Source organism: Molothrus aeneus, chromosome 3 (genome assembly GCF_037042795.1).
Source record: "Molothrus aeneus isolate 106 chromosome 3, BPBGC_Maene_1.0, whole genome shotgun sequence".
NCBI classification, from domain to species: Eukaryota; Metazoa; Chordata; class Aves; order Passeriformes; family Icteridae; genus Molothrus; species Molothrus aeneus.
In genome coordinates this window covers 109,853,869-109,879,450 of record NC_089648.1, presented here as the reverse complement: position 1 = coordinate 109,879,450, position 25,582 = coordinate 109,853,869, and the positions used below count along the sequence as shown (strand labels likewise).

The 25,582-nt window shown below is 48.4% G+C and overlaps 1 protein-coding gene across 2 annotated transcripts; it reads left to right on the top strand.

Annotated features, from left to right (window-relative positions):
* The first annotated feature begins 685 nt into the window (after window positions 1-685).
* On the top strand, window positions 686-24,425 carry GATA4 (GATA binding protein 4). Of its 2 annotated transcripts, none has more exons than XM_066545961.1 (6): window positions 686-1,214; window positions 19,585-19,751; window positions 22,498-22,623; window positions 23,131-23,218; window positions 23,479-23,624; window positions 24,243-24,425. In XM_066545961.1, the coding sequence occupies exons 1-6, from the start codon at window positions 686-688 to the stop codon at window positions 24,423-24,425; spliced, it is 1,239 nt and encodes a 412-aa protein (XP_066402058.1). The 2 variants fall into 2 exon arrangements, with proteins under 2 accessions (XP_066402058.1, XP_066402057.1); XM_066545960.1 differs by having other exon boundaries at window positions 19,582-19,751.
* The last annotated feature ends 1,157 nt before the right edge of the window (window positions 24,426-25,582 follow it).

Genomic DNA, 25,582 nt, shown 5'->3' with positions numbered 1-25,582 from the left:
TCCCGCCGCCCACATCAAACTCCGGCCCCGGGGGCCATTAACAGCTTAAAGCACCGATCGTACCTGCGGGACAAAGGTTTTTGCTGCGGGCCACAGGAGAGAGCATCGCTGTCTCTCACCTTCCCGGCTGTGTCCCCCTTCCTTTCACCTCCCCCCCCCTTCTCTAACCTCCTTATCTCCCCGCCCGGGGGGGTCCCGGCCCGGCCGCCGCCGCCGCATCCCGCATCCCATCCCGGCAGCATCTCCCCCTGCTCCCCCGGGGTTGTTGGAAGGGGAGGGCGGGAGGGGAGGGAGGAGGAGACTGAGCGAGGGTTTTAAACAGCCCAGCCTGATGGTGGAGGGCGGGGGGGTGGGGGGGCGGGAGGTGATGGATGGAGCCCGGTGGGAGCAGCTAAATCCAGGCGGGAGCTAAATTTCCCCTCCGGAGGGACCCGGACTTGTTGCTCGGGGTCTGCAAGAGGCGGCGGGACCTGCTTGAAGGTGGGGAAGGTGGGCGGTGGGGAAGAGAGGTGGGGGGGGGGTCGGAGGAAAAAAATCGCATCGCTGGTGGTGTTTTGGTTTTGGCTGGAAGGCTTGCGCCCACGCGGGACCGCTCCGGGGGAAAAAAAAAAGTGGAGCCGAGGGTTTTCCAGGCGCTCCCCATCGCTCTGGATCGCGGCTGGGCTTTGGGGAGGCCCCGCACGACATGTACCAGAGCTTAGCCATGGCAGCCAACCCCGGCCCTCCGGCGTACGAGGGGGCAGGTGGCTTCATGCACAGCGCGGCCGCAGCGTCCCCGGTCTATGTGCCCACCACGAGGGTCACCTCCATGCTCCCCAGCCTGCCCTACCTGCAGAGCAGCGCCTCTTCCCAGCAAGGCAGCCCCGTCCACTCCAGCCACTCCATCTGGACTCAACCCGGAGCCGAAAGCGCCGCTTACAACCCTGGATCTTCTCACCCTCCCGTGTCACCTCGGTTCTCCTTCTCCACCAGCACCCCCATCCCGGCCACCTCTTCCCGGGAAGCGGCGGCGGCTTACAGCAGCTCCTTGAACCTTTCTGCTAACGGGAGGGAGCAGTACGGCAGGGGCTTCGGCAGCTCCTATTCCAGCCCCTACCCGGCCTACATGAGCCCAGAAATGGCCACGACCTGGACTTCCTCGCCCTTTGACAGCCCCATGCTGCACAACCTGCAGAGCCGAGGGACGCCCGCGGCCGCCCGCCACGCCAACATCGGTGAGCACGGGGCTGGGAAATAGGAGGGATGGGAGGGAAAGTTTCACCCCGTTACCCCCCACCCCCCTCCAGATTTTGGGGCACGCACCCCTCTGTGAGTAGGTTTTGGTTTTTGGAGGGAGGAATTTGGAGTATTGGGGTTGGCGCTGTCTGAGTGGTCTCTCTGTCTGGAAAGCATCGGGGTCCTTATTCTTATTTATTCTGCAAAATCACCAGTCCAAAACATCCTCAAAGTTTCCAAAAAGTAAACGAAATTTAGGGCAGGCCCGGAGCGGCGAGGAGTGATGAGCCGAGATCTGGAGCGAGGGCCTGCTGGCTCCTCGAACAGCTCAGAGGGGATTTAGGGACTCTGATTGTGATAATTTTGGGGTGCAGGACCACGAAGTTCCATGGAGACGCAGGCAGACCCTTCCTGAGCTGGCTTTAGGTGTTAAACTGGGAGCATTGAGAAAGCAAAGTTGGGTCCATGAATTCCGAATCTTCCCTTCGGGCTGTTTTACGTTCTGATCTTTTAAAAAATTCTTTTGGAAAGGTCAATTGGGCTACAAAAAGGGAGAGCAGAGAGAAATTTAGAGCTGAGATGAGAGAGATGATGGAGAAGGATTAAAAGAAATGCATCCACATTTATAATGGTGCTTTTTGGGGAACTCAGGCACATCTGAACAACACAACCCTGGTATTTCAGAGTCTCCTTGCCCCAAAAAATCTCACCCTGATCTCTTGTGCTGAGTCCAGTCTCAGAGCCTTTCATTTCATTAAATTCCTCTGGTTCCTACAACGAAGAATTGGTCCAAATGGCTTAAAATACTGCTTTTATATTTTGTGAGGTGGAAGAGGGATAAAAGGAGAGAGAAATGCTGGCACATCTTTGCATGGTGGTTTCATAAACCCTTTTTTCCTTCCCGCCTCCTCTCCATGAAGGTATTTCTGTCGGCTTTGGGGTCGGGGTTAACAAAGAAAATACCTCAAATTTGTCTGCAGATCTATTTTACGATTGTGTTCTCTGACCCGAATTTTGGAGGATGGTTTTTCCATCGTGTCCAGCGGGATTTGCACTGTCTTTGGCACTATTTTAAGATGTTAAAAGAAGGAAAGTTGAGTGTCGGTGAAGGCTTGGCCTTGCCAACATCTTGTGCTTTTCTTTAGGTACTAGAAAATTTCTCAAGACAAGGAACAGATTAAGGATAAAATTTTAGCCAATCAGGCAATTTTTTTTTGGAAGCCGTGAGAAGGCAGATCGTAGAGGAAAAAATCAGTATGAATTAAACAGTCAAGTATTAATTGAATATGAGGGAGCACATACGAATATTTGTATTTTACCATGGTGCCATCTCTTCCTTGAGGGGAAAAAAATATCACCTTTTTGCGGTGATTTCAGAAGGGCTCTTAATAATAAAAATACCCTAAACCCAAAATAATGCAAATGAAGAATTGCAGTTGCAGAAACACCCATCAGCTTTTAAAGCGCAAGGGCATTTGGAGGCTTTGAGCGTGGTGGTTTGTGCTGCAGCTCCGCATTTTGATGGCAAAAAAAAATAAATATAGGGTTTTAAATAGCACTGGGAAGAAGGGATGAGTTGAGCCAGTGCAAAATATGGTTTTTAATGAAGGAGGAAGGAGCCGGGACTCCACGGCCAGGTCTTGATTCTCGGCAGTGGACGAATCGGGTGCCGGATTCTCGGCAGCGCAGCCGAATCCGCGGGATTCATTAGCATGCGGCTAATTACGCCTCTGCCTTGGATATGGGAAAGCGTTCGAATTTTAAAGCAAAAGTGCCTGAGTTTTGGTTAAAAAAAACCAACAAAACAAACCAAAACCAAAAACAAAAACCCAAAACCAAATAAAACAAAATACTGCCTGAGAGCTGTTGAGTTTTAAAAGGATTTTTGGAAGGCGGCTCCTCCGGGAAGCAGTTGAAGGTCCAGACCTGCCCCGTTCCCACTTCTCCCTGAGTCGGGACGCGGCCGCTGCCGGGTCCCTCCTTGAAGCCGAGCGACGCTTTGGGCATCAAGGGGGGTTAAGTAAAGCACGTAGAGGCTGGCTGTGGGACTCTGAGCTGGGAAAGGGTTTTATTTTAATGATTTTAAGGGTAATAAACACTGAAAAACTGAAGGCACCGAAAGATGTAGTGGGGGGGGGGGGGACACCGCTGTGGATTATTCCCATCACACACCCACTTTAATTCCACATCCGAGCCTGGTCAGCACCTGAGAAATCCCCGGAAGGGTGGAATTGACTCTTTCTTTGCCTTTTCTTAGGGCTAAAAGTAATTTTATTCTCTGCACAGCGAGGAATCTCAAGGTGGAAATGCAATCCTTTTAAATGCGTGAAATATAAATATTTTCAGCGCTCTCATTTTCTTTTCCCAGAGAAATAACCACCACCTTCAAGTAGCGCTAAATGCAGAGCACCCCTGGGGTCATCAAAATTTTAATTATGACGATTTTTTAAAAATAAAGATCAAGTATAGGCAACTATATGCAGAAACTAATTCCCTGTCTATACAATTGGGCAAGACGTTTTCCTCCCTGTTTTATAGCAATATATCCCTGTAACAATAAAGCAACACATAGAGAAAAGAAGATTAGTGAAAACGTATTCGAAGACAATAACACTAAAAGAAATACAAATCTTCTTGTTTTTCCCTGAATTAAGGAAGTTTTGCCTGGGTTAAACCCTGGTATGAAGCACTGGGAAGGATGGGTAAAACGCATGGGCCCGTTTGGAAAACTTTCCCAGGTGTGAGTTCGAAATGCCAAATTTGGGCTTTTCAGGATAAGTTTGGTGACTGATTTCATTACCCTGAAGAGCAGGATCAGACCCTGTGGTCGAGGCAGTGAACTTGCCCCAGGCGTTGCCTGGGATGGAGTTACTGCGAATTCCCGACTTAATGAGGCATGAAAAGGACCAGCTGCAGAATCCCCTCTCAAAAGACTTCCCCGCCAGCACCAAAAATCTCTTGAAATCGCTCCCAAAATTACCCTAGATGGGCAGTTTGGCTCTTGCTCCTTCCCCAGGCGGAGGGGAGCGGGGATGGAGGGCGGGCACGGGGGTCCGAGCGCATCCATCCCGCAGCTCCTCGCTGCCTCCTGGATCTTTCCAGGCTGGGGAAGGACGCTCCGATCCCGGATTTCATTTTGCTCACAGCGGGGATTTTACTTTCGCTGTGGCATCGCGCAGGTATTGCTGTGGTTGGGGATAAATCGGGGCTGTGGGCATTCCTGGCGGGCGCTTTTTGGGTTGGTTTTTTGGGGTTTTTTTGGCCAAATCGAAGTCAGGGCTCCTCAAGCAGGAGCTGCTGGAACACAGCAGCAGCATCTGGGAAGATCAAAGCCTGGAGCAGACACTGGGTTGGAAAATGTCCTTTCTGCTGCTGGTGGGGGAGAGATTGGGAACCAGATCTTAAGCTTTCCCACAGGGATGCTAAGAGATCTGCCCTGTCGCATCCCGGGGCTGACATTTCCAGTGATTCATTGGCATTTGTTGCAACCCTCTGCCCTACAAGCAGCCCCTGACCTTCCCCAGGCACCAAGGGACAAGGTGGCTGGTCCCTGTGGGGTGGCAGGCGATGAGGGGGGCCCAGCACCGTCCTGTCCCTGATCCTCGAGGGATGGGGCCATAGGACAGAGGGATGTGAGTGTAGGATGGCAGAAAAGGCTGTGGGACATCGGGAAGGGGCTGTGGGACAGCGGGATGTGGTTGTAGGACATCGGGAAGGGGCTGTTGGACGTGTCTGCCTTTTCCTCCATCCCCCGTTTCGCAAGCAGCCGCATTTCTCACCCCAGCCCCGCCGGCGGGGAAGGTTCGCCCAGGGCTTTGTTCCCCCCGTCCGGGTCTGAATCCACCTTCTGCTCTCCCTCCTAATTTAATTGTCACCCGTCAGTCTGGGATTTGGGATGAAACCCACAGAATGAGGGTTTCTAATCTCTGAGCAAGATCAAGCTTGAACGCACAAGTGTTTATTCCCCTCTCCAAGCCCCCCCAAGCAGTAGAATTTAAATTTCAAATAAATCAGTGATAATAACAAAAATAACACCATCACGGGCACTCTGTCACCGCTATTAATAATTCAATTATTTACTTAAAAATTGTACTGTATTACCAAGCACAACTTATGTTGCACTGAACAGCCAAGGGGCAGTATATAATAGAAAAGTTCACAAATTTTTGTAGAGCAGTAAAACTTAAGGCAGTGGATGGTGGTGCTTAATATAAGACTTTATTAAACCAGGATCAATTATTTTTCATCTATCCATGTGGATTTCTTTATCCCTATAACAATAACAGCAATATTTTTTTTAAGAGACAACTTATATTTTCCTCTCTACATTTTTTTTTGCCAGAAATTTTAAGGGAAAGAGGTGAAATTCTTGGAAACAGATGAGGGTTTATCAGGCAGAGTATTCCAAAGGAAACCAGGCCTAATCCTGACACCTCTGTGCTCTTCTGATGATGGGAAAACCTTGGCTTGGCTGGCAGAAAGGGGCTCCCCAAAACTCGTTCTGCCAAATACAGAGGGGTATTTTGAAAGGGCAAAGCATTTCTCTCTGAAAATTTAAGGATGTACGGAAAAAAACACCAACAAAGTGCCAAATACCCAATAAAATTCCAAACTGGGTGAAAAAGTGGCTTTTTACATGCCTGAAGGTTGGCAGCCCATTGTTTCTGAGGGACGATATTAAAATAAAGGTGCAATTTTAAAGAAAATTCAGTTTTAAAAAATTGATTGTATTGTCCCAAAACCTTCAGAAGTTTTGTTTCTCATCAGTGCGGGGCTCTGGGCTGAAACTTTTGCTCCTTGAGCCCTGTGGAGCTTTGCAAGCGTACGGAAAAAATGGAATGCAAATATATCAACTTTGAGAGGTTTTATTCCCAAATCTGCCCACCAGCCCAGTGTTTCCTCCCCTCCCCGCAATTTCTTTATTGGAAAGAAGATGCAGAAGTGGGATTTTCAGGGATCTCCCCCTGCTCAGTGATGTTCCTGGGGATTCAAGGGGCAGAGGAAGCCAGAATCTTGGGTTCTTCAAGGCTTTTGCAACTGAACTATAAAAAACTTGACAAAGAGTCTACTTCCCCTTTGGGGCTCAAAACCAGGTGGGAACTTACCTCAAGAGCTCAGTCCCTAGGCTTAGGAAAGAAAGTTTTGCTGATGCTGGGAGGGAAAGGCAGAAATGCAGATTTTTGCTGCTCCAGCCGCACGTTTTGGGGACGTGGGATCCCGAAAAATGCGATTACGCTGCCAAAACCCTTCGGTTGTAATGGCCAGGTTGGGTTGTTACAGGTCCGAGTTGCTTTGGAGTGGGGAATGTGTGTAATTATGCCTGCAGGATTGCAAAAAGAGAGATGGGAATATCTGGAAATGACAAATATTCACCTTGCCGGCGGGTGGGAATCTGCGCTGCCGTCTGGCAGGAAGGTGTAAATTTGCCTTTGGTGTGCGAGTGTGAAACACTGCTTAAATAACCAGGGAAATAGGTGAGAATATGCTTTGACCTCCCAAATTAACCCAAATTATAGAAGCAAATTTCATTATAAGGTCGGTTTGAGGGGTTTTTTTTCAGTTTAAGAAAAACTGGTCTTTCTGCTTCATGGCACCGAACTCTTGCAGCTGTCTACGATCATATCCCACATTATGGCAAAATATGAAAACTTCTCCTGCCTTTCCAAGGCTTCTCCACATCATCGGTCACGGTGACCGGGTCTGAGCTGTAAATACATCTGTAATGACAAATTAAACCCAATTATCTGCCAGGCCTGAGCACTGAGGTCTCCCCACACACTGGTGCTTGCACTTGCGTGACAGTGCTCGAAAATAATCCCAGCACCGTTGGCACGAGTGGCATGAAAGGCTCTTTTGAAAACACCCGTGTTTTCAAACCTACTCCAAAATATCAGGGTTTTTTCCATTCTTTTTCCTTTTTTTTCCTTTTTTTCCAAGAGCTCCTTGCTGCAGGGTGCGTTGAGTTTGCAGCATTGCCCGCGCTCTTGCACCTTTCTAAACGCTCGCGGTGCTCGGCGGCGATTTCTTTTTCAATACGATAAGCTCGGGCTGGATTTTCTCATCCCCCAAAAAAAGAACTGGCGGGTGCTGGGTGTGCTCCAAAAGAAGAGCCAGGCAGAGATTTTCCAAGTTGGATGCAGATCTGACTCCGTCGTCAGCGCTGAAATGTTTCAGCTTTGGGGTTTTGGCAAGACCTGGGTTTTAAAGCCAAATCTGGGGCAGCGTCAACTGGAAGCAAAAATAATTTTTTCTTTTCCAAGAAGTGCCCAGTGATTAATTTTTTTCTCAATTATTTGCTGGCACAGAGGGTTTTTTTTTTGCTTAATGAGGTGGATACCTAATTGTAGAATGAAGTCTTTGCAGGGGGGGACAAGTTGGGTATTTCCAATCTCTTTTTGCTTTCTCTGTCTTTTTAAGGCCAAACCTGCTCAGGTTTTAGGATCAGCCACCCCCTAAAAAATCAGAAAAAACAGTAACAAAATAAAAAACAACCTCAAAAATACCCACGTTCCTTGCTCAGAGCTGAATCTATCCCTGAATTAAAGCACAGGGCAGCTCACTGGGAGCTGGTGCAGGATCAGGCCCATGCAAATAGATTCCATAGGGAAGAAACTCAGCCCACTGCAAATTACATGGGAATTTACATGTGTTCTCAGGGAGGTGAAACCCTAAAATCCAGTGGGAGCTTCCTTTTTTTCCTGAGAAGTGGTGACTTCGTTTATATGCTGCAGCATGAAGGAATTCAGGATGTTTTTTAAATTATTTTTAGTCACCCCTAAAGCTTGTGAGACCCTTATCAGAGCCAGCTGGGCTCGAACCACTTACACCAGACTTGGGAGAGACTCGGAAATTAATTTTGTTTGTGAAAGAGGAAAAGAAATAACTCCTGGACAGCCAAAATTTAATAATTTTTCCAGCAGAGGTGGGGTGAGGGCAGCCGGATGAGGGATCCCGCAGGGCTGAGCTCCCGTCTCCACCAGGGACTGGTACTGGATTGCTTCTGAATCTGGGATAACAAAATTGCTGCCTGGAAATGCTTCCTCCTAATCCCTGGGAATTAAGTTGGTGTCTGCTGGGGGAGCATTTCAGGAGAGGTCTCGTGGTGGGATGCCGCTCACTGTTCCTGTTCTCCTTCCCAGGGCTCAGCCCTTTGCTGCTGGACAATGCTTCCAGCACAGTGGATTTACAGGGAGCTGGGATGGGGCTGGGTTCCCATTGCCATCAGACTCTCCTAAAGGTTAAAACCCAAATTTGGGGGCAGAGCTGAAACAGGGAGGGAGAATGAGGCCACACCAGCCCCTCCAAGCAAGATTTTGCCAATTCTTCCTGGTTTTTCCACATGGAGCTCCCTGTGTTCATAATATTTAAGCAAATTCCACGCTGTCCTCTGACCTGTAGAGCCTCCTTTGGCTCTGCAAACACCTCCAGACAGTTCAGGGGACATCTCCCTCTTGCTGGATTCCCAGCTGCCCACCCCTGGCTGTTGCCAGCCTTTGTGCTTTGGTGCACCTCAATTTTCCTTCAAGCTCCAGCTTCCGGAGTCTTGTTATCATATGTCAGGCTCTGCTCTTTCAGAAAGGGAAAGAAAAGCTTTCCTGGGCAAGGGAGAGGCTGGAAAACCCTGATTCCTTCATGCTGAAATCCTAGATGAGGCAAAAAAAAAAAAAAAGCAAAACAAAACAAAAAACAACCTAATATTTATTATTCAAACTCCAATGACTTTCCAAGCCAGACTCTTGGATTTGCAAGCCAGGGAGCCACTATTATTCAACATCCAGGGCTCGCAGTGCTGGAGCTGTAAAAAAAAAAAAATCAGTGAGGCCCTGAGCCCCAGACATCAGGACTCCTCCAAATGACGTGTGGTCCCAGATGTCTGAGATTATTTTGGGAAGGGAGTGCTGGCCCCAGGGGCTGCCTGCCTGGGGGGCTGGCTGCTGGGAAGGACTCTAGGTTGGGACATGCCTGGGTGGTGTGGAGCATGAGAGGGGCAGCTGGTTTGGGGGTGGGATGTCTCTTCCTCACACTCCCCTGGGCTGGGATGATGCTCTGGATCCTGGGCATGACTTTTCCCATGTTTCAGTCCTTCATTATTTCCTTGGGACAGATGAGTGATGCTGTAATTTATCCTGCCCCTCTGGACATGAAGATCTGGGCTTGAGGGTCTTTTCACTTCCCAAAATAAGTAGGACCACAAGCAGGAGGGGGATTTCACCCTGTTTCCTTTGCCTCGAGCCAGGGAAGGGTCTCACTCTTGCCTGCTCTCCCTGAGCACTTCTCTTCCCAAACCCACATCCCAGTCAGGCTCTGGCACCTCCCTCCACACAAATCAATAACAACGGGTGGGCAGGTTAATTATAATCACAGAATAAACGCCGCGGTCTCAAAGTTCACCCGACTTCAGCAGCATTTCAAAATGAGTGGACGGCGCCAAGAAACTTTCATTGATTCCTCTGGGGCAGGTGTGGGAGTTTGAACCTGTCCCCAGGCTGATCTTGATTCGAGGCTACTCAATTTTCCTCCTTATCTTGGCTTTCGCCTATCTTATAATGCCTGTTATTTTAGATAAAAAGTCCAATCAATTGAGTTAGAAAAACTGCAAGTTATATGTGGCCCTGATAAGTTCAGTACCTGCCGTTTTATTGGCCTGGGCTGCTGAAGTGACCTTTGCAGATGCTTTATCGTCCCCTCCTCCCTCCCCGCTCGGGGGCTGAGTTGACTTAACATCCAGAATAACTAATAAAAAAGGAAAAGAGAAGGGCCAGGGGTTAGACAAACTCACTGTCCCCTCTAACGTGATGAGCCCTAGTAAACACCTTTTTGTTTGTCCCTGGCTGGAGTCCTGCTGGGAGGCCGGGATCTGGCCTGGCTTGTGCTGGTGCAGCTTCTCTGAGTGGGATTTATCAGTGGAACAACTCTGAACTGGAGGCAGAGCCTGTGTCTAAATCAGTGAAATGAGAACAAAACTGGGACAGGGGTTTGGAGTTTGGATGTGTCAGTATTGGTTGGTGCTGTCGTGCTCAGGGAGGGATTGGATGTGTGGAGCAGTCCTACATATTTCATATATTCCTACACATGGTATAGACATGTTTTATATTTATAAAGTGAGGTGTTTTAATATATCATATGTTTTACACATATAAAATGAATTTTTAAAAAATATATATGTGTGCACTTGTGCACCTATATATAAATCTATGTTCACACACTATTCTATATAGCTAAGTTCTATATGGTCACAGAATAATAATAAGTTTAATAGCAAAACCAGAAAGAATTGATTGGAAGCGATTCCTAACTTGCTACAGTGGCATTCTCAAGGACATCCCAGGCATCCCTGCCTATGGAAGAGGGTCTGGAACTAAATTATGTTTAAGATCCTTTCCAACCCAAACCATTCTGTGATTCTAGGATATGTTATGCGTACATATACAAATATATATGTTTTTATATATGTATACCACATGCCCACAAATATAATAAGAATAATTCAATTGTATTATTGTATTTCTACAAGAAAGATTTTGCCCATTTGCTTTAGATAAATGTCTATCATTTTGATCTGGAGGAAAAAAAAAAAAAACCCAAACACCACAAACGTGGAGTTTCTGGAGTTGTAGGACTGTACAAATGCACATTTTAAGATCCCTAGCAGGACAACCAACTCAGCAGTGGCTGAGGGCATGTGGATGAGGCTTTGGGGAGCCCAAGGATGGACATTCCCCCATCTCCTAATGAAAACCCAACAGACCATAATCTTCAGTCACTGGTGAAGAACCATCTTGGGGCTGTCCTGTGCAGAGGCAGGCGTTGGACTCAATGTTCCCTGTGGATCCCTTCTAGCTCAGGATATTCTGTGATTCTGTGGTAATTGTTAGCCCCTGGCGTGGTCCAAGCACAGACCATCTCAGGCTGAGCCCAGCCTCTCCTGGTGCAGCTCCTGGGAGGAAGTTTGGATGGGATTGGGGTCCCAGAACATTTGAACATGGCCGGACTCTGCTGGCAGGGCTTAGGGTCAGGCTTCACCACCTACCCAGTGGCTGGCCCTGGCTCACTGGTTACCCTGTAGCCATAAGGCCAATTCCCATGGCTCAGCCACGGAGCAGCAGCCTGGCAGGACTCCACAGCACACCTGCTTGTGGTCCCCTGTGGGGACACCAGGAATGGCTGCACATGATCCATTACCTGCTCCCAACTCAGAGACAGCTGCCCAGGAGGGATCATGGCACTGCAAATCCCAAGCTTTTCTGATCCTCTTCATTTTTTCCCCACCGTCCCTTCCCTGAGGCCATCAAAGAAGAGTCTCAACGGGCACATCCACTTGGAGATGGGCCAGATTTCAAGGAGGGCAAGGCTGTGGCTCTTTTTTCTTTGTCAAAAGAGAGAAAGACCGTTTCCAGGTGCCTCCTGCCAAGCAGACCCCAGGCTGTGGCTGACCCCATCTCGCCCATTCCCTGGGCTCTCCATGCTAATCTGAGATTTGTTAAAAAATATTTGGACAGTCGATAAGCGGAGGAATCTTCTGTTTATCAGAGGAGCCTCGGATATTTACAAGCATAAGAACTGCAAGGAGGAGTAAGGAAGGGGAGGTCACCTTGGTGGGTGGGAGTTCACTCAGGCACAACTTGACAGTCAGCAGAAGCTGCTGTTGGACACCAGGTTGGTCTCTAAAAGGTGGCCAGGAGGCTGGCCACCAAAAGACCCTCACCAAAAGACCCTCAGGGATGTCTGCATTCCTGTCTCCTTCAGAGCAGGCTGTGCACCTTTGGGATGTGGGATACATACACATAACATGGTCCTTCAGTGTGTGTGTGTGGACTCTCTCTCCACTCAGCTCTGGGATAACCACGGGGCTGGATGGTCTGGGCTTTGGTGGTTTTTGTGTGCTCAAGAGCTGTCAGTGCTTTTCCAAGCAACCAGGCTGGCCATCCTCCCAGGTCCTGCCCCTTCTCAAAGTACTCTTTAGATCTGATTTAGAGAAATCCAGCTTGTTTCCACCCATCCTTCTTCCATCCATTTCTTTTCTCCAGCTGTGGCTTTTGAAAGCTGTCCTCTTGCTCACCTCCAGTGTCACTCATTGTCATGGGGAAAGGACAGCGTCACCACGAGATGAAAAGCCTTGCTCAAGGGCATCCTAATGCAGAGCCAAAACTCAGCTCCAAGCCAGGCCCAGAATTTGCCCAACCTTCCCATCGTGGCCCTCCTGCACATGATCTCAGCTGGTCCTTTGGCTGCTTCCACCTCCACCGTCCTTCAAAGCACAGAAAACATATCCATGAAGGAAAAGGAGTATTCCTGGCTGCTGGCAATGGTGTGTGCCACAGACCTTGGCTTGCCGCAGGCAGAGCAGGGAGTGCTGCAGGGGAGGGACACAATGTTCCCTTTGCCTTGACGTGAAACATTTGGCCTGGGAAGGGTTGCACGGGAAATGTCTCGCCGTGGTGTTTCGCGAAGCCGGGGAAAAGCAGATTTCTTTGCCTTCTGGAAAGCCAGACTGCAGGGTGAATGTTTCCTCAATAAGCAATAAGTAGGGTCTTTATGTTTTCAGAGGGAAAACTGTTTGGCCCAGGCAACTAACTGGGTACACAGCCACCATTTTCTCCACCACAGATGTGGCAGATAAACCCTAAAACTTTCTGGGATGGCACCAAGCCATTTCTGTGAGGCTGTACAATGATGCTTTTTGCTTGAAACCATGTTTCTGGCAAAGTGTGGGGAATTTACCTGGTTCCCCACTTCTGCAGATCCTCAATCACGTGGATGATGCCTTCTGTTAACACAGAGCAGGGGAGAGCAGGGAGCCACATTCCCACAGCTCCCAGCCCAGAGATGGGCACTGCTCAGACAGGCACTGTCCTGCTCTCCCTGTGTTTAGATCCCATTAATCTCTAAAACCCTGGGTGAATTTTCCCCAAATTCTGTCTTAGAGGAAACAGGAAGATAAGAGGGACCAGAGGGGGAAAAGCCAATGAGCAAAACCTGCTTTTATAGAAACACCCTTGGCTCCCTCAGCTCCTTCCTCACTTTCTGATCCCAGCCTGTGTGCCACGATGGTGATGTCCTCATGGACAAAGAAAAAGCTCAATGGCTCAATGACAGCTTTCCTTTGGCTACAGAGCTCCACCATGCATAAATTTGGGATTTTAAAATTTTCCTGGTCACTCCCTGCCCATTCCCCTTTTGTCTCTCCTTTTTTTTTTCCTTCTGTGCCACAATCCTGGATCAACCAGCCCTTTTATCTGGGATGTGATCTGACCAGAAACCTTTTGATGGGCTTTTCCCCTTGAAACTTCCACTTCTGGAATCACGCAATTCATGGAAACACCTCAACCCATCTCAAAGAAAAAGAAGATGTGACTTTCAGCTCCTCTAGCTGAAGCAAAATGCTGGTTTAAAGGACCCCAAAAGGCTTGAAGAATAGGAAGGATTTCCAAACTGCCACTTTTTAATGGGAACAATTTTGGTATTTGGGACAGAGTGGCTGGGAATGGTAAATCCTGTATCCCCTGGCATGCTGTTGTGGCTGTCCCTCGAAGCAGAAAGTGAGGGTGTCCTGGGTGGGATTCCAGGGTGTCCATGTCCTTTGCCTCAGCTGCGAGTGCCCCCGAGAGTCCATTTGGGGTTTGTGTATACACAGGATCGTGGCTCTCACCTCTTATCATAACAAATTGTTTTAGGAAACTGCTTCTCTGCTGGGAAAACTGCTCTCAGGCTGTGTTTAGAGCCTCTAAGTGGCCTGGCTGTGTTTGAAGGACAGCTCCTCCTTTGCTGAGTTGCTTCATTGGGTTGAGGAGACACTTCTGCAGGGGGAACTGTTGATATCAAATATCTCTCCAGCTGTAAACAAAACTCCAGTGCTATATTAATGGAAGTCTCTTTCCATCCAGAGAGGGTGAAAGCAGGAGGGGGTTGGAGGGAAGTAGAAGACAACCTCGTTGTTTCTCATGCAGGAGGGTCTGACTCAAACCAGGGTAGGGAGGGCTCTTTGTCCCTTTCCACAGGATAATGTGGGAAGAGAAATTCATAAATTGGATGCTTGCTCTGAACTGAAGGATTCAAAATCCTTCCTTTTTCTGTTATGATTCCTTAGGTTCCTGATCCATCAGGTTTATGCATTCAAGATGATCTCCCCTGTGCAAAGAGATTTAATCACAGAATCCCAGAATGGAGTGGGTTGGAAGGGACATTAAAGCTCATCCAGTCCCACCCCCTCCCATGGACAGGGACACCTTCAACTATCCCAGGTTGCTCCAAGCCCCATCCAACCTGGCCTGGACCACTTCCAGGGATGGGTTGCTAAAGAAAGCCCAAAGGTCTGGACTCAGGAATGGATGTAGTGCCAGGCTGGCAGAGTTGGGGTTTGCAGAGATGGTGGAAAGAAGTCACTTCAAGCCACGCTCCAGGCTCAAGCCTTGGGTTGAGTTGCAAGTGGATATCTGGTTGTCCTGTTTGGGAAGGCAAAATTCCTCAGACTTTTGGTGAGCCAGAGGTGTTGGAGGTGTGGGCTGGCAGGACCAGCTCCAATTTTCCTTTTTGATGACCTCAGCATTGTCCGATCTCAGTGGATGTGAAGGATCCCTCCCAACGACCCAGTGTCACGAAGGGCCACATCCAAGAATTCTTTTTTCCCTACCAGACTCCTGTGTCCCACTCAGGAGTCACTCCTGGCTCCCTGGGGACTGGATATCCCATTGTGGAAAGTATTTCTGACATGAGCATACTCAAGGCCTCACCCAAGATTAGCAGACTGTTGTGCAACACACAAATGACATTTCCTGCCCTGGGGACCTTGCAGTGCTCATAAACAGTAGATGTGAGGGGGAAAAAAAATCTCATATTACACAGCAAGTTGATGACCAGGATGGGGATGGGACACAATCCATCCTCTCCACTGGTCATTCAGTGAGATTTCATGATCTGCTTTCATGTGAGAAGCTCCTTCATTGACTAAAGGCAGGGTTTTATGAAGAATTAAGCAGAAGGCCATCAGGATTAGCCAACACCAGGGACCCAGCCCATAAAAAGGACTGAATGATCCCAAGATACAAGATAAGGGCTTGGCAAAGGCACGTGGGGGAGCTGAACATTCAAAGAGGAAGATGAGGCCACTCAGCACACATGAGGCTCCCCCAGCCGTGGGCTGACGTCCTTCTCGGCCTGATCAGCAAATCCTTCCCTCAACCCTGTCCCAGTGCTGGCTGTACCTGGCTTCAGGAGAGGGAGTAAATCTTTCCAGCAGAAAGGCCATTCCAGAGGTCACCGGATGGACCCATAAATCTCCATTATCAGGCAGCGGCTCCTGTGCCACAGAACGGAAATTATTGCCCTGAGTGTGACTGGGGGAGCCTTTCCTTCCCCCCTCATTGTTCAGGGCCCTCCGGGAGCCGCTCGGGCCATTTGCTGCCTGAATAAACGTTTCCCTTCCCGGCTGCAAAGCACAAGGAATAAGTGTCAGGGGATCTCATAATGCCAGGATTTAGAGCTCCAGCCCCTGAGCCAGAAGCCAAGGAAACACTTTGCTGCCTTTTCCTGGGGAGTCTCCATAATCCCCATTATTAATAACAGTGACAAATTAAACAATTAGTGCATTTGAAGCCCAGTGACCTCCATGCCCAATTTAGCTCAGCCTGATTGGAGATCCCAGCTCCTATGGGCTCTGAGCCCTGGGAACATTTTGGTTTCCTGGGTCCTGAACACCCACCCATATCAAACTGCACAGGCTGCAGGTCTTCAGGTGATGCTTTTTCATTATTTTGTAGATATTCAGGGTTCTTCAGAGCAGCAGGGATGTGTGGCCAGAAGGACAGCTCAGAAAGCTCCCCTTGGCAACTTCGTCCTGGAGCTCACTGATGCAGTGAAATTATATATATATATATATATATATATATATATATATATATATATATTTATTTATTTATTTATTTATTTAATTGTATATATACAAAATAACAATTATAAAAATATAATTTCTTCTAGAAAGAAATCCAGTCCCTTGTTTCCCACTTCCTTAGGGCCCAAACACCCTTTGTTCAATAAATGACACGCACCAATCCCATATCATCATCTCTAAACCAACTTCCAGCAGTGTTCAAGACACCTCCTGTGCCATCCCAAAGCATTCTTTGAAGCAGGTGAGGATATCTCTCCTCCAGGTGATATCTCCCGAGGTCAAGGAGCTCTCCTTGCTCTGTCAGGGCTGCAGGAATATTCTTAATGAGGTTGCACTTGGCAGGTGTCATCTGACTCAGCACTGGGTGGTGCCCAGGGACACACCCATCTGATAGGGGCTGTGATTAGGGAGAGCCGCCCATTGCTGGAGCCTCGGTGTCCCCTGGGAACAAAGTCTGTCCCTACCTGACTCAAACACCAATGATTCCTGTTTATGAACGTTCACAAGGATCACCTTTGCCTGCAGCAGAGAGGGGAGAGTCTCACAAATGTTATTGCCACGGAAGAAGAAGGGGAGTTTTGGAAACTTCAACCAATGAAAGTTTGGATGGGGCTTGGAGCAAGCTGGGATAGTTTAAGGTGTTCCTGCCCATGGCAGGAGGGTGAAATGAGATGGGCTTTAAGGTCCCTTCCTACCCAAACCATTCTGTGATTCTATGGAAGTCCCTTGAGAGAGATGCTCCAGTCCAAATCCCATGGAAACGGGAAAAACCCCAAAACCCAACCCAAGGGCACCAAAGAAATAGGAAGAATATCAGCCAAATGCAGATGGGAAAGGAGAGCAGGTCTCAAGGAGGGTTTGCACTGGTGTTTTGGGTGTTGATGAGAAACCAACACTGAAAATAACATGGCATTGGAGCTGGGTGTCCTCCCACTCTTGGGAAATAACACTCAACTCTTGGCAACAAATTATTTATTGCCAGCAGGTAGGACACTTACATTTTTCTAAAAGCAGAAATATATCCATACATGACATTTTTTTGAGGGACTTTCTTATTCAAGAACTAGTCAAATTCTTAACATTTCTGAGGGACTGTTAGGAATTTTCTCCTTTGTCTTCTATGAAAAACTTTTGTATTTTGGTTTTCTGGTGGAAAAATTTCCAAGAAAGACCGTATTTTGTAATTATTCACAGACACAACTCAAATCACTCAAGTTTTAACTGTTACCTTTTGATTACCTCTGCTTTGCTAAATTCTCCCTGGATTATGTCCACAACCTTGTACTGAATTATTTTCGAAGAAGAAGGCATTTTTTACAGGAAAAAAAAAATTACTGCAAAAATACTTTGGCTTTTTCTTTGGAAAATTATAATCAAAAACCTCAACAACTTCTAAGATGAAAAAAAAAAAGTGAAATGTTTTCCTTTCTTGAGATTTTTCAAGGAAACGAGTTCTTTCCTGACCAGCTGTTTCAATCCCTTCTCTTTTCAAAGGAAGTTTATTTGATCTACATTTTGGCTGTGACTCAATTGTCATTTTAAGGGTGAAAGTGAGGGTTATGGTATCACTGAATCCATGTGGACAAAAATCACCTGGAGGGATTCCCATCTCTTTGAAACCACCAGAATTGCCCCAGGGTAGTGAGATTTTCCTAAACTGCTGGGAAGATACTGGATTCCTGCTTTTCTGGATCCAGAGCTGCTTGGGTACAATAAATTAGTGTTCTCTACCATTTCCCCTTGGGCACATGGTGTAATCTCTTGCCATTTTTAGCCAGATTTCCTAGGGAGAATTAGGCTCACGTGAATATTTCTCTCTGCTAACTGGCGCCACTTCATTAATTTTTTTTGTCCTTTGGCTGCTTCACAGTTATGCAGTTTCCTGCAGATTTTCCAAAAATAGTCTGGGGAAAAGAGAAAATAAGGCCACGTCTGAACATAACCCTTGCTAGACATCAGAGAATCCACACGGGACTGAGGCACAACTCAAATTTTGAAGAAGCCAAATTTTGTTGGTTTGCTCCTTGGGGAGCAATTGTCTTCCAGCAGGAAGCTGAGATTTTTGTGTAAAAAGCAGGTGGACAAGCAAAAAATACAGTGAAGTTCTTGGTGTCTGGAAGGATTTGTATGGAACAGGGAGGGAGCTGTGTCTTTCCAAAGGATGATGCAGTTGAGCTGTGTTGTGCTGACCTTGGAACCTCCTGGTCCTGCCACAGCCAGAGGGACTGGACTGGCCCAGCCCAGGGCAGTTCAGAGAATGGTTTGGGTTGGAAGGGACCTTAGAGTTCATCTCATTCCACACCCCCTGCCATGGGCAGGGACACCTTCCACCCTCCCAGGTTGCTCCAAGCCCTGTCCAGCCTGGTGTTGGACACTTCCAGGGATGGAACTGCCACAGCTTCTCTGTGAAACCTGTACCAGGGACTCCCCACTCTCACAGGGAAGAATTTCTTCCTAACATCCAACCTAACCCTGCCCTCTGTCAGTTTAAATGCATTCCCCCTTCTCCCATCACTCCATTCCCAGTTGTCCCTCAAATCCCAGCTGCAGCCAAGCCTCAGTGCAGGATGTACCAGGAATGCAGTGGGTGGATGCAGCAAGCCCTGGAGTGTGGCATCAAACACAATACAGATTCCATCAAAAGCTGAGCCTCTAACACACATAAATTCCCAACAATCCCTGTTAGCTGTCAGCCTGAGCTGGGGTTTGAATGCCAGAACCATGGAATTGTTTGGGTTGGGAGGGACCTTAAAGACCATCCATTTCCAACCCCCTTCCATGGGCAGGGAACCTTCAAGTTGCACATGTGGATTCCTGCACCTCAGGAGATGTTTTCCATGCAGAGAACGGGGTGAAGGCACATGAACCTCCCCTTGGAGGTTCCTCCCCTGCAGCCATTCCCCCCAGCAGAGGGGCTGGGTGAGGAATATTCCCATGGGGAGCAGAGTGCCTGGAATGGTTTTCCCTGCCCAGCTGAGATGCAGCTGCCTGACCTCTGGGCAGTTCTGCTCTGTGGGGTTTGTGTTTATTCGTGGTCTCAGGAATCTGCCTTGATTGTAACCAGGGTTGTTCACCTGCCCTGATCTGCTTCTCCTGGCTATGGCCTATCTTGAAAATTGGATAACATCAGAGCAGAAGGGAAAATTGGATAACATCAGAGCAGAAGGGAAAATTGGATAACATCAGAGCCTCCTTGTATCTGTGTCCCAGCCCATCCCTGCTGCCACAGAAGTCCTGCAGCCATGACAAAGAAAGGAGTCTCTCTTCCCAATAATCCCAGGGGGGTTTCCTTGGGAAATAAAGAGCTGTTTCTTGCAAAAGATTTCTATAAAATCTCTTTCTTGCAACCTATAAAATCTGAATATTTGTGATTTCTTGAAATATCCCTTCTGGGTTAAAGTGAGAAGCAGAGCATCAATTACAGGTACAGCCACCTAATTAACAGAGTCTTTTTTTTCCCTTCTCTCCCATCCTGGCAGCAGAATTTTTTGATGATTATTCCGAGGGGCGAGAATGTGTCAACTGTGGGGCCATGTCCACCCCGCTGTGGAGGAGGGACGGCACGGGGCACTACCTCTGCAACGCCTGCGGGCTCTACCACAAGATGAACGGCATCAACCGGCCCCTGTTCAAACCCCAGAGGAGGCTGGTAAGTCAAGATCACACATGTGGGAGGAGGAGGCACAGAGATCTCGGCCAGCTGGAGATGCCAGGGGTGTTTTAACTCCCATCTGCCCAGCTGAGGTCCAGATTTTCAAAACAAGCTGGATTTTCTCATGCTTGGGATACTCCAAGCCCTGGTACTGCCCAGAGAAGTTCTCCAGACACTCAGCCAGGCAGTGGAAGGGGCTGTAGGACACAGGGTGATTTTGGGATATTTGGAGGAATGGCAACTCTTTCCAGTTCCAGCACAGCACCAGTCCATCTTCTCTTACCCACAGGGGTCCCTGGTCACTGCTGGTTGAGCCCCTCACTTCATGGTGACTTTTCTGGATATGTTTTTTGGATATTCTGCTCCCAGATCTGTTGAGTGAGGTGAAGCGCCCATTGTAAGGCAGGTCAGGGCATCCCAAAGCTTCTGGGGTCAGGGTGGGGTGTGCACAAGGAACCTGGGGTACAGGAACAGGATTGTTCAACCTGGAAAAGAAAAAAATTTGGGTTGACCTAATTGCAGCTTTCCTGAAGGAAGCCTGTAGGAAAGATGGAGAGACACCATTTACAAGGATGACAGGACAACAGGGAATGGTTTCAAACTGATAGACCAGGTTTAGATGAGATATCAGGAAGAAGTTCCTCCCTGTGGGGTGCTGAGACCCTGGCACAGGTTGTCCAGAGAAGCTGTGGCTGCCTCTGGATCCCTGGAAGTGTCCAAGACAAGTCTGGATGGGGCTTGGAGCAACCTGGCATAGTGGAAGGTGTCCTTGCTCATGGCAGGGGGTGAAACTTGATGATCTTTAAGGTCCCTCCCAACCCAAACCTTTCCATGATTCTGTGAGCTCAGTGTTGATGATCCTGCTGCTCCCTGCATGTTTTGGTGAGGGATTTTGGGAAGGTCTCTGTGTCCCCAATGACATGAGTCCATCACGACAGGCTGAGAAGGTTGGGACTGTTCAGCCTGGAGAAGAGAAGGTCTTGCAGAGACCTCACAGCCCCCTCCAGTATCTGAGGGGTCCTACAGGGAACCTGTGACTCTTCATCAGGAACTGGAGTGACAGGAAAGGAGCAATGGGTACAACTTTAAAGAGGGGAAATTTAGGTTTGGTATTAGGAAGAATTTTTCTCTGTGAGGGTGGTGAATAGGTTACCCAGGGAAGCTGTGGATGCTCCAGCCCTGAGAGTGTTCAAAGCCAGGCTGGATAAGGCCTTGAGCAACCTGCTCTAGTGAAGGTGTCCCTGCCCATGGCAGGGGGCTGGGGCTAGATAAGCTTTAAGATCCCTTCTACCCCCTTAAAATTCTATGATCCTACAACATTCTACGATTCCATAACACTCTCTGATCATGAACCCTAGCTAAAAGCAGCCACCGGAAAGCCAGATTTCCACACTCCTTGTTTTCCTCGAGGCTCCATCCCCACAGTGCCCTGCCCTTTGCATCGCTCAGCCCTGTCTGTGCCCAAACCCGGCCGTCCCTGCGAGCTACAAAAGTGACGCCGGCAGCCTGAGCGCTGCCAGCAGCCACGGGCACCGAGCGCCCTCTTGTGAAACGCCTTTCCAGAGTCCCAATGATTCGGGCAGGATCTCACCCCGGCACCCAGGACCTTCCCTCTCTCATTTACTGGCCTCTAGGGCCTGAGCTTTGAAGGGTGATGGCAAAAGTCAGGCAGGTGTGGAGGATTTCTTCCTCCATCTCCCACTGTTTCCCAGCTCAAAACTTGTATTTTATATGGCTTCAAGCCTGTTGCTTTCTCCTGTTGCCTTCTGAGCCTGACTAAACCAGTTCACCCAGAAAACGAACTTTGGGTCTGCTCCCTGCACTAATTCATTAGTCAGACTTCCTATTAATTATCTCTCTTTATCAAGAGGAGGCAAACACTACTGGAAGCTTCTTTTTTTTTATCTTCCCCTTGAGCTCTATAAACAGCACAGCATAAAGCCAGCAAGGAATATGTAACATTTATGGTATTGATAACATCTTACTGGGATAGCCACGATGCCTGGAAAGGGTTAGGAGCTGGAAAAGGCGGGATGGTCTGGGATCCAGACACCTTAGGGTAGGTGTGTACATGTGCAGGGGGTCTCTAAGCTGACACTAGAGCTGCTGGAGATCTGGGGCTCTGCTCAGGTGTTGTGGGATTCTGGAGAAAGGAGGCTCAGAGTGACCTTCTGGCCCTCCACAACTCCCTGACAGGAGAGGGCAGCCAGGTGGGACTTGGGCTCTGCTGCCAGGAAACAGGGACAGGATGAGAGGACAGGATGAGAACCTGAGGCTGTGCCAGGAGAAATTCACTTTGGACATCCAGAAGAATTTCCTCACTGAAACAGTGGTCAGGCACTGGCAGGGGCTGCCCAGGGAGGTGCTGGAGTCCCCATCCCTGGAGGTGTCCAAGGAACAACTGGATGTGGCCCTCAGTGCTCTGGGGAGGGTCACAGGGTGGTGGATCGGTCACAGGCTGGACTCGATGGTCTTGGAGGTCTTTTCCAATGATTCTATTTCATGTCTCTGGTGCCATCTGAGATGGCCCAGGAGAGCTGAGACCTCCTGGAGTCAAGGGAAAGGCAAGAGGGGCAGAATGAGGCAGCCGGACAACTGCAAAGGGGCAAAAAGATAAAAAGCCAGAGAAATACGAGAGGCAAGAGGAGAGGGAACCCTGAGGCGTGGTGGAGTGAGCTGGTTGGGGTGCAGCTGGTGAGGGCAGTGCAGGGCTCACTGTTTGCTTGCTCTGTTGTCCCCACAGTCAGCATCCCGCCGCGTTGGGCTCTCCTGTGCCAACTGCCACACGACGACCACCACGCTGTGGCGCAGGAACGCCGAGGGGGAGCCCGTCTGCAACGCCTGCGGGCTCTACATGAAGCTCCACGGGGTAAATCCTTGCTGTGGGAGGCTGTTCATGGCGCCAGGCTGGGGGCTGGGTTCTTTACATAGCTCTGTGCTCTCCCAGAACTGCTTTTCCTTTTGGGTTTAATCCCCCTCAAGGTTATGTCGTGTTTATGCCTGCAAGGGGGTGAACATGCTGCGTATTTCTCACTTACTAATTAGGTCCCCTTTGCAAATAAGTCTTAAAACCTAATAAAACTAGGCCCAGCTTCTTCCCACATAAATTCAGGCATTTTAGTAAAAAAGCCAAGTCTGAAGCACAAACACATGAGCTGTAGCTCCCTTCTGGCCCTAAAACACTCAATACCATGGTGTGATCTTCCTATTCCCATTTGGATGCACATCTTGAATCTCTCTTGACCAGGGAATTTGGGCTCCATCTTGTTGCTTTCATTTAAACCAGCTCAACCACAAGTTAGAACTGGAATCACGTTCTCTTAGATGACCTTAAGGACATTCAGAAACCAATATGCTGTTCCATTTGGACTCACAGGTCCCAAGGCCTTTAGCCATGAGAAAAGAGGGAATTCAGACGAGGAAACGCAAGCCTAAGAACCTTAACAAAACAAAGGCACCAGCAGGTAAGTTTTAAATGAAGGAATTTATTTTATTATGTGTATTTGTGTGTGCACTTGTATTTCTAACCACAGTGCCCTCGAACTAGAGAAATCCAATGACAAAAAAGGGCAATTTTTAAAAAAATGGGGAATGTCTAAATACCTGAACACCCTTCCAACTATTTTAAAATTTATTTTTACCACACACTTCTGGGTGAGTGAGCACAACTCTGTGCTGAAAGGTCTTTGCAAAGAGCCTGTTTTACCCTCTGGTTTTGCCCCAGGCCCATCCAGCAGCGAGAGTCTTACCCCGACCACCAGCTCCACCAGCAGCAGCAGCAGCAGCACCACGACCACCGAGGAAATGCGCCCCATCAAAACAGAACCTGGGCTCTCATCTCACTATGGGCACCCCAGCCCCGTTTCTCAGGTACTGAGGGGAGGTGTTAGCAGTGGGAAAAAAAAAAAAAAAAAAGGGAAATAGGGTGGTAGACATGGGGAGAACATCCTCATAACTTTACTTAGGTACTTAAAGACAAGCACCGGAAGGGAGGCTGTGGGAAAAGATGGAGAGAGACTGTTTACAAGGGTCTGGAGTGATAGGACAAAGGGAAATGGCTTCAAACTGAAAGAGAGAGGTTTAGATTGGATATTGGGAAGCAATTCTTCCCTGTGAGGGTGGTGAGGCCCTGGCACAGTGTGCCCAGAGGAGCTGTGGGTGCCCTATCCCTGGAAGTGTCCAAGGTCAGGCTGGACAGGGCTTGGAGCAACCTGAGAAGGTGGAAGGTGTCCCTGCCCATGGCAGGGTGTGGGAAGGAGATGATCATTAAGGCCTCTTCAAACCCAAATCCTTCTGTGTTTCTAGAATTAGAAAGAAAGGGAGACAGGAAGAAAGAGCTTGGCCAAAGTATCCCACATAGGGTGCAATCTCCAGCCCTGCAGCAAATCCAGACACATTTTAACAACAGCACCAGCCCACACTAAAGGGATTCACATGGTCCTCTAAGGTTTTGAAGCTTTTTTTCACAGCATTCTCCTTTTTCCATAGGCATTCTCAGTCTCTGCCATGTCTGGACATGGATCATCCATTCACCCTGCAATCTCAGCTCTGAAGCTTTCCCCCCAGGCTTACCAGTCAGCCATGAGCCAGTCTCCCCAAACCAGCTCCAAACAGGACTCCTGGAACAGCCTGGTGCTGGCTGAGAACCATGGGGACATCATAACTGCATAACCTGGCCCTTTCCCTATGAACTCCAGGCTGATCTGCTTGAGAGATGAAGAAGATGCCACATAATCATCAAGTCAATGTTGTCTCCACCTCCCCTGCTCTCCTGCCTTCTCTCCCCTTGTGAGATGTTCCAGCAAAGAGGTAAAGAGAACTTATCTGAGGTGTAGGGGAGATCTTATGAAATGAACAGAGAAGACTCAAATCTCAGAGTAACTCAAGGATTTGAAGCCTTTTTTTCCCCACTTTAAATGAGCCTCTCTATTTGACTGTCACCACTTACTATGAAACAGCCAGAAACACAGAGACGGACACAGTTCTTGAGTTTTATTTAACAATTAAATATATGGCATTTTAAGACTCAGACAGTGGTGGAACAGGGACACTTCTTCTGCCACCACCCATTCTTTTCCTGAACAGAAGAAAATGCCATTGTCTTCTCATGACCCAAATTCAGTGATCTTCCACCAAATGGAGCCAGTTCCAGGACTGTTTGCTGAACAGACTTCACTAGAGATTCTTTAGTGGCTTTAGTGGACTTGATATGATGTAGGGCAGAGAAAAAAAGAGACATCCCCCTTCCTCCTCAGCTCACACATGCAGAGCATTGTCTTCATTTTTCTAGATGGTCTGGAAAGCTCATGAATGTCTGTATTTAATAGTAACTCCTTTCCTATTTATCACTACAAAATCATGGGACTGTGTTTCCGAAAGGTTGTTGGCTGAGCCTGGAGTAGGTCTGTCCAAAGTCAAAGGAGGATTTTGGAAGAAGGAACCTTCTGGAAGAAGGTAGATGAGACCCATGCTGGCCATCAAATCCTGGAGGAAATGGCTGGGCTCTTCCCTGATGGATAGCAACAAGCCAGGTTTAGAGATGATTCAAGAGCACAGCAAGTGAACGATGCTCTTCTAACGCTGCTGGGCCACTGCTTTTCAGACAGATAATTTAATTATTTTGCCTATTTTCATGTTGGTTTGGATGCCACTGATGAAATCTGACTGTCACTTATTTTTGGCTGTACTGTGAGTGCCCACTTTCCCCCTAACAGCTGGCTCATGACCATTTCCCACATCTAATCCTTTAGGATTTCACTTTTTGCAACAAGCAGTGGCTTCAGCCCCTACTGGAGGTGGCAGGGGCTGTCTTCCTTATCAAACATGTG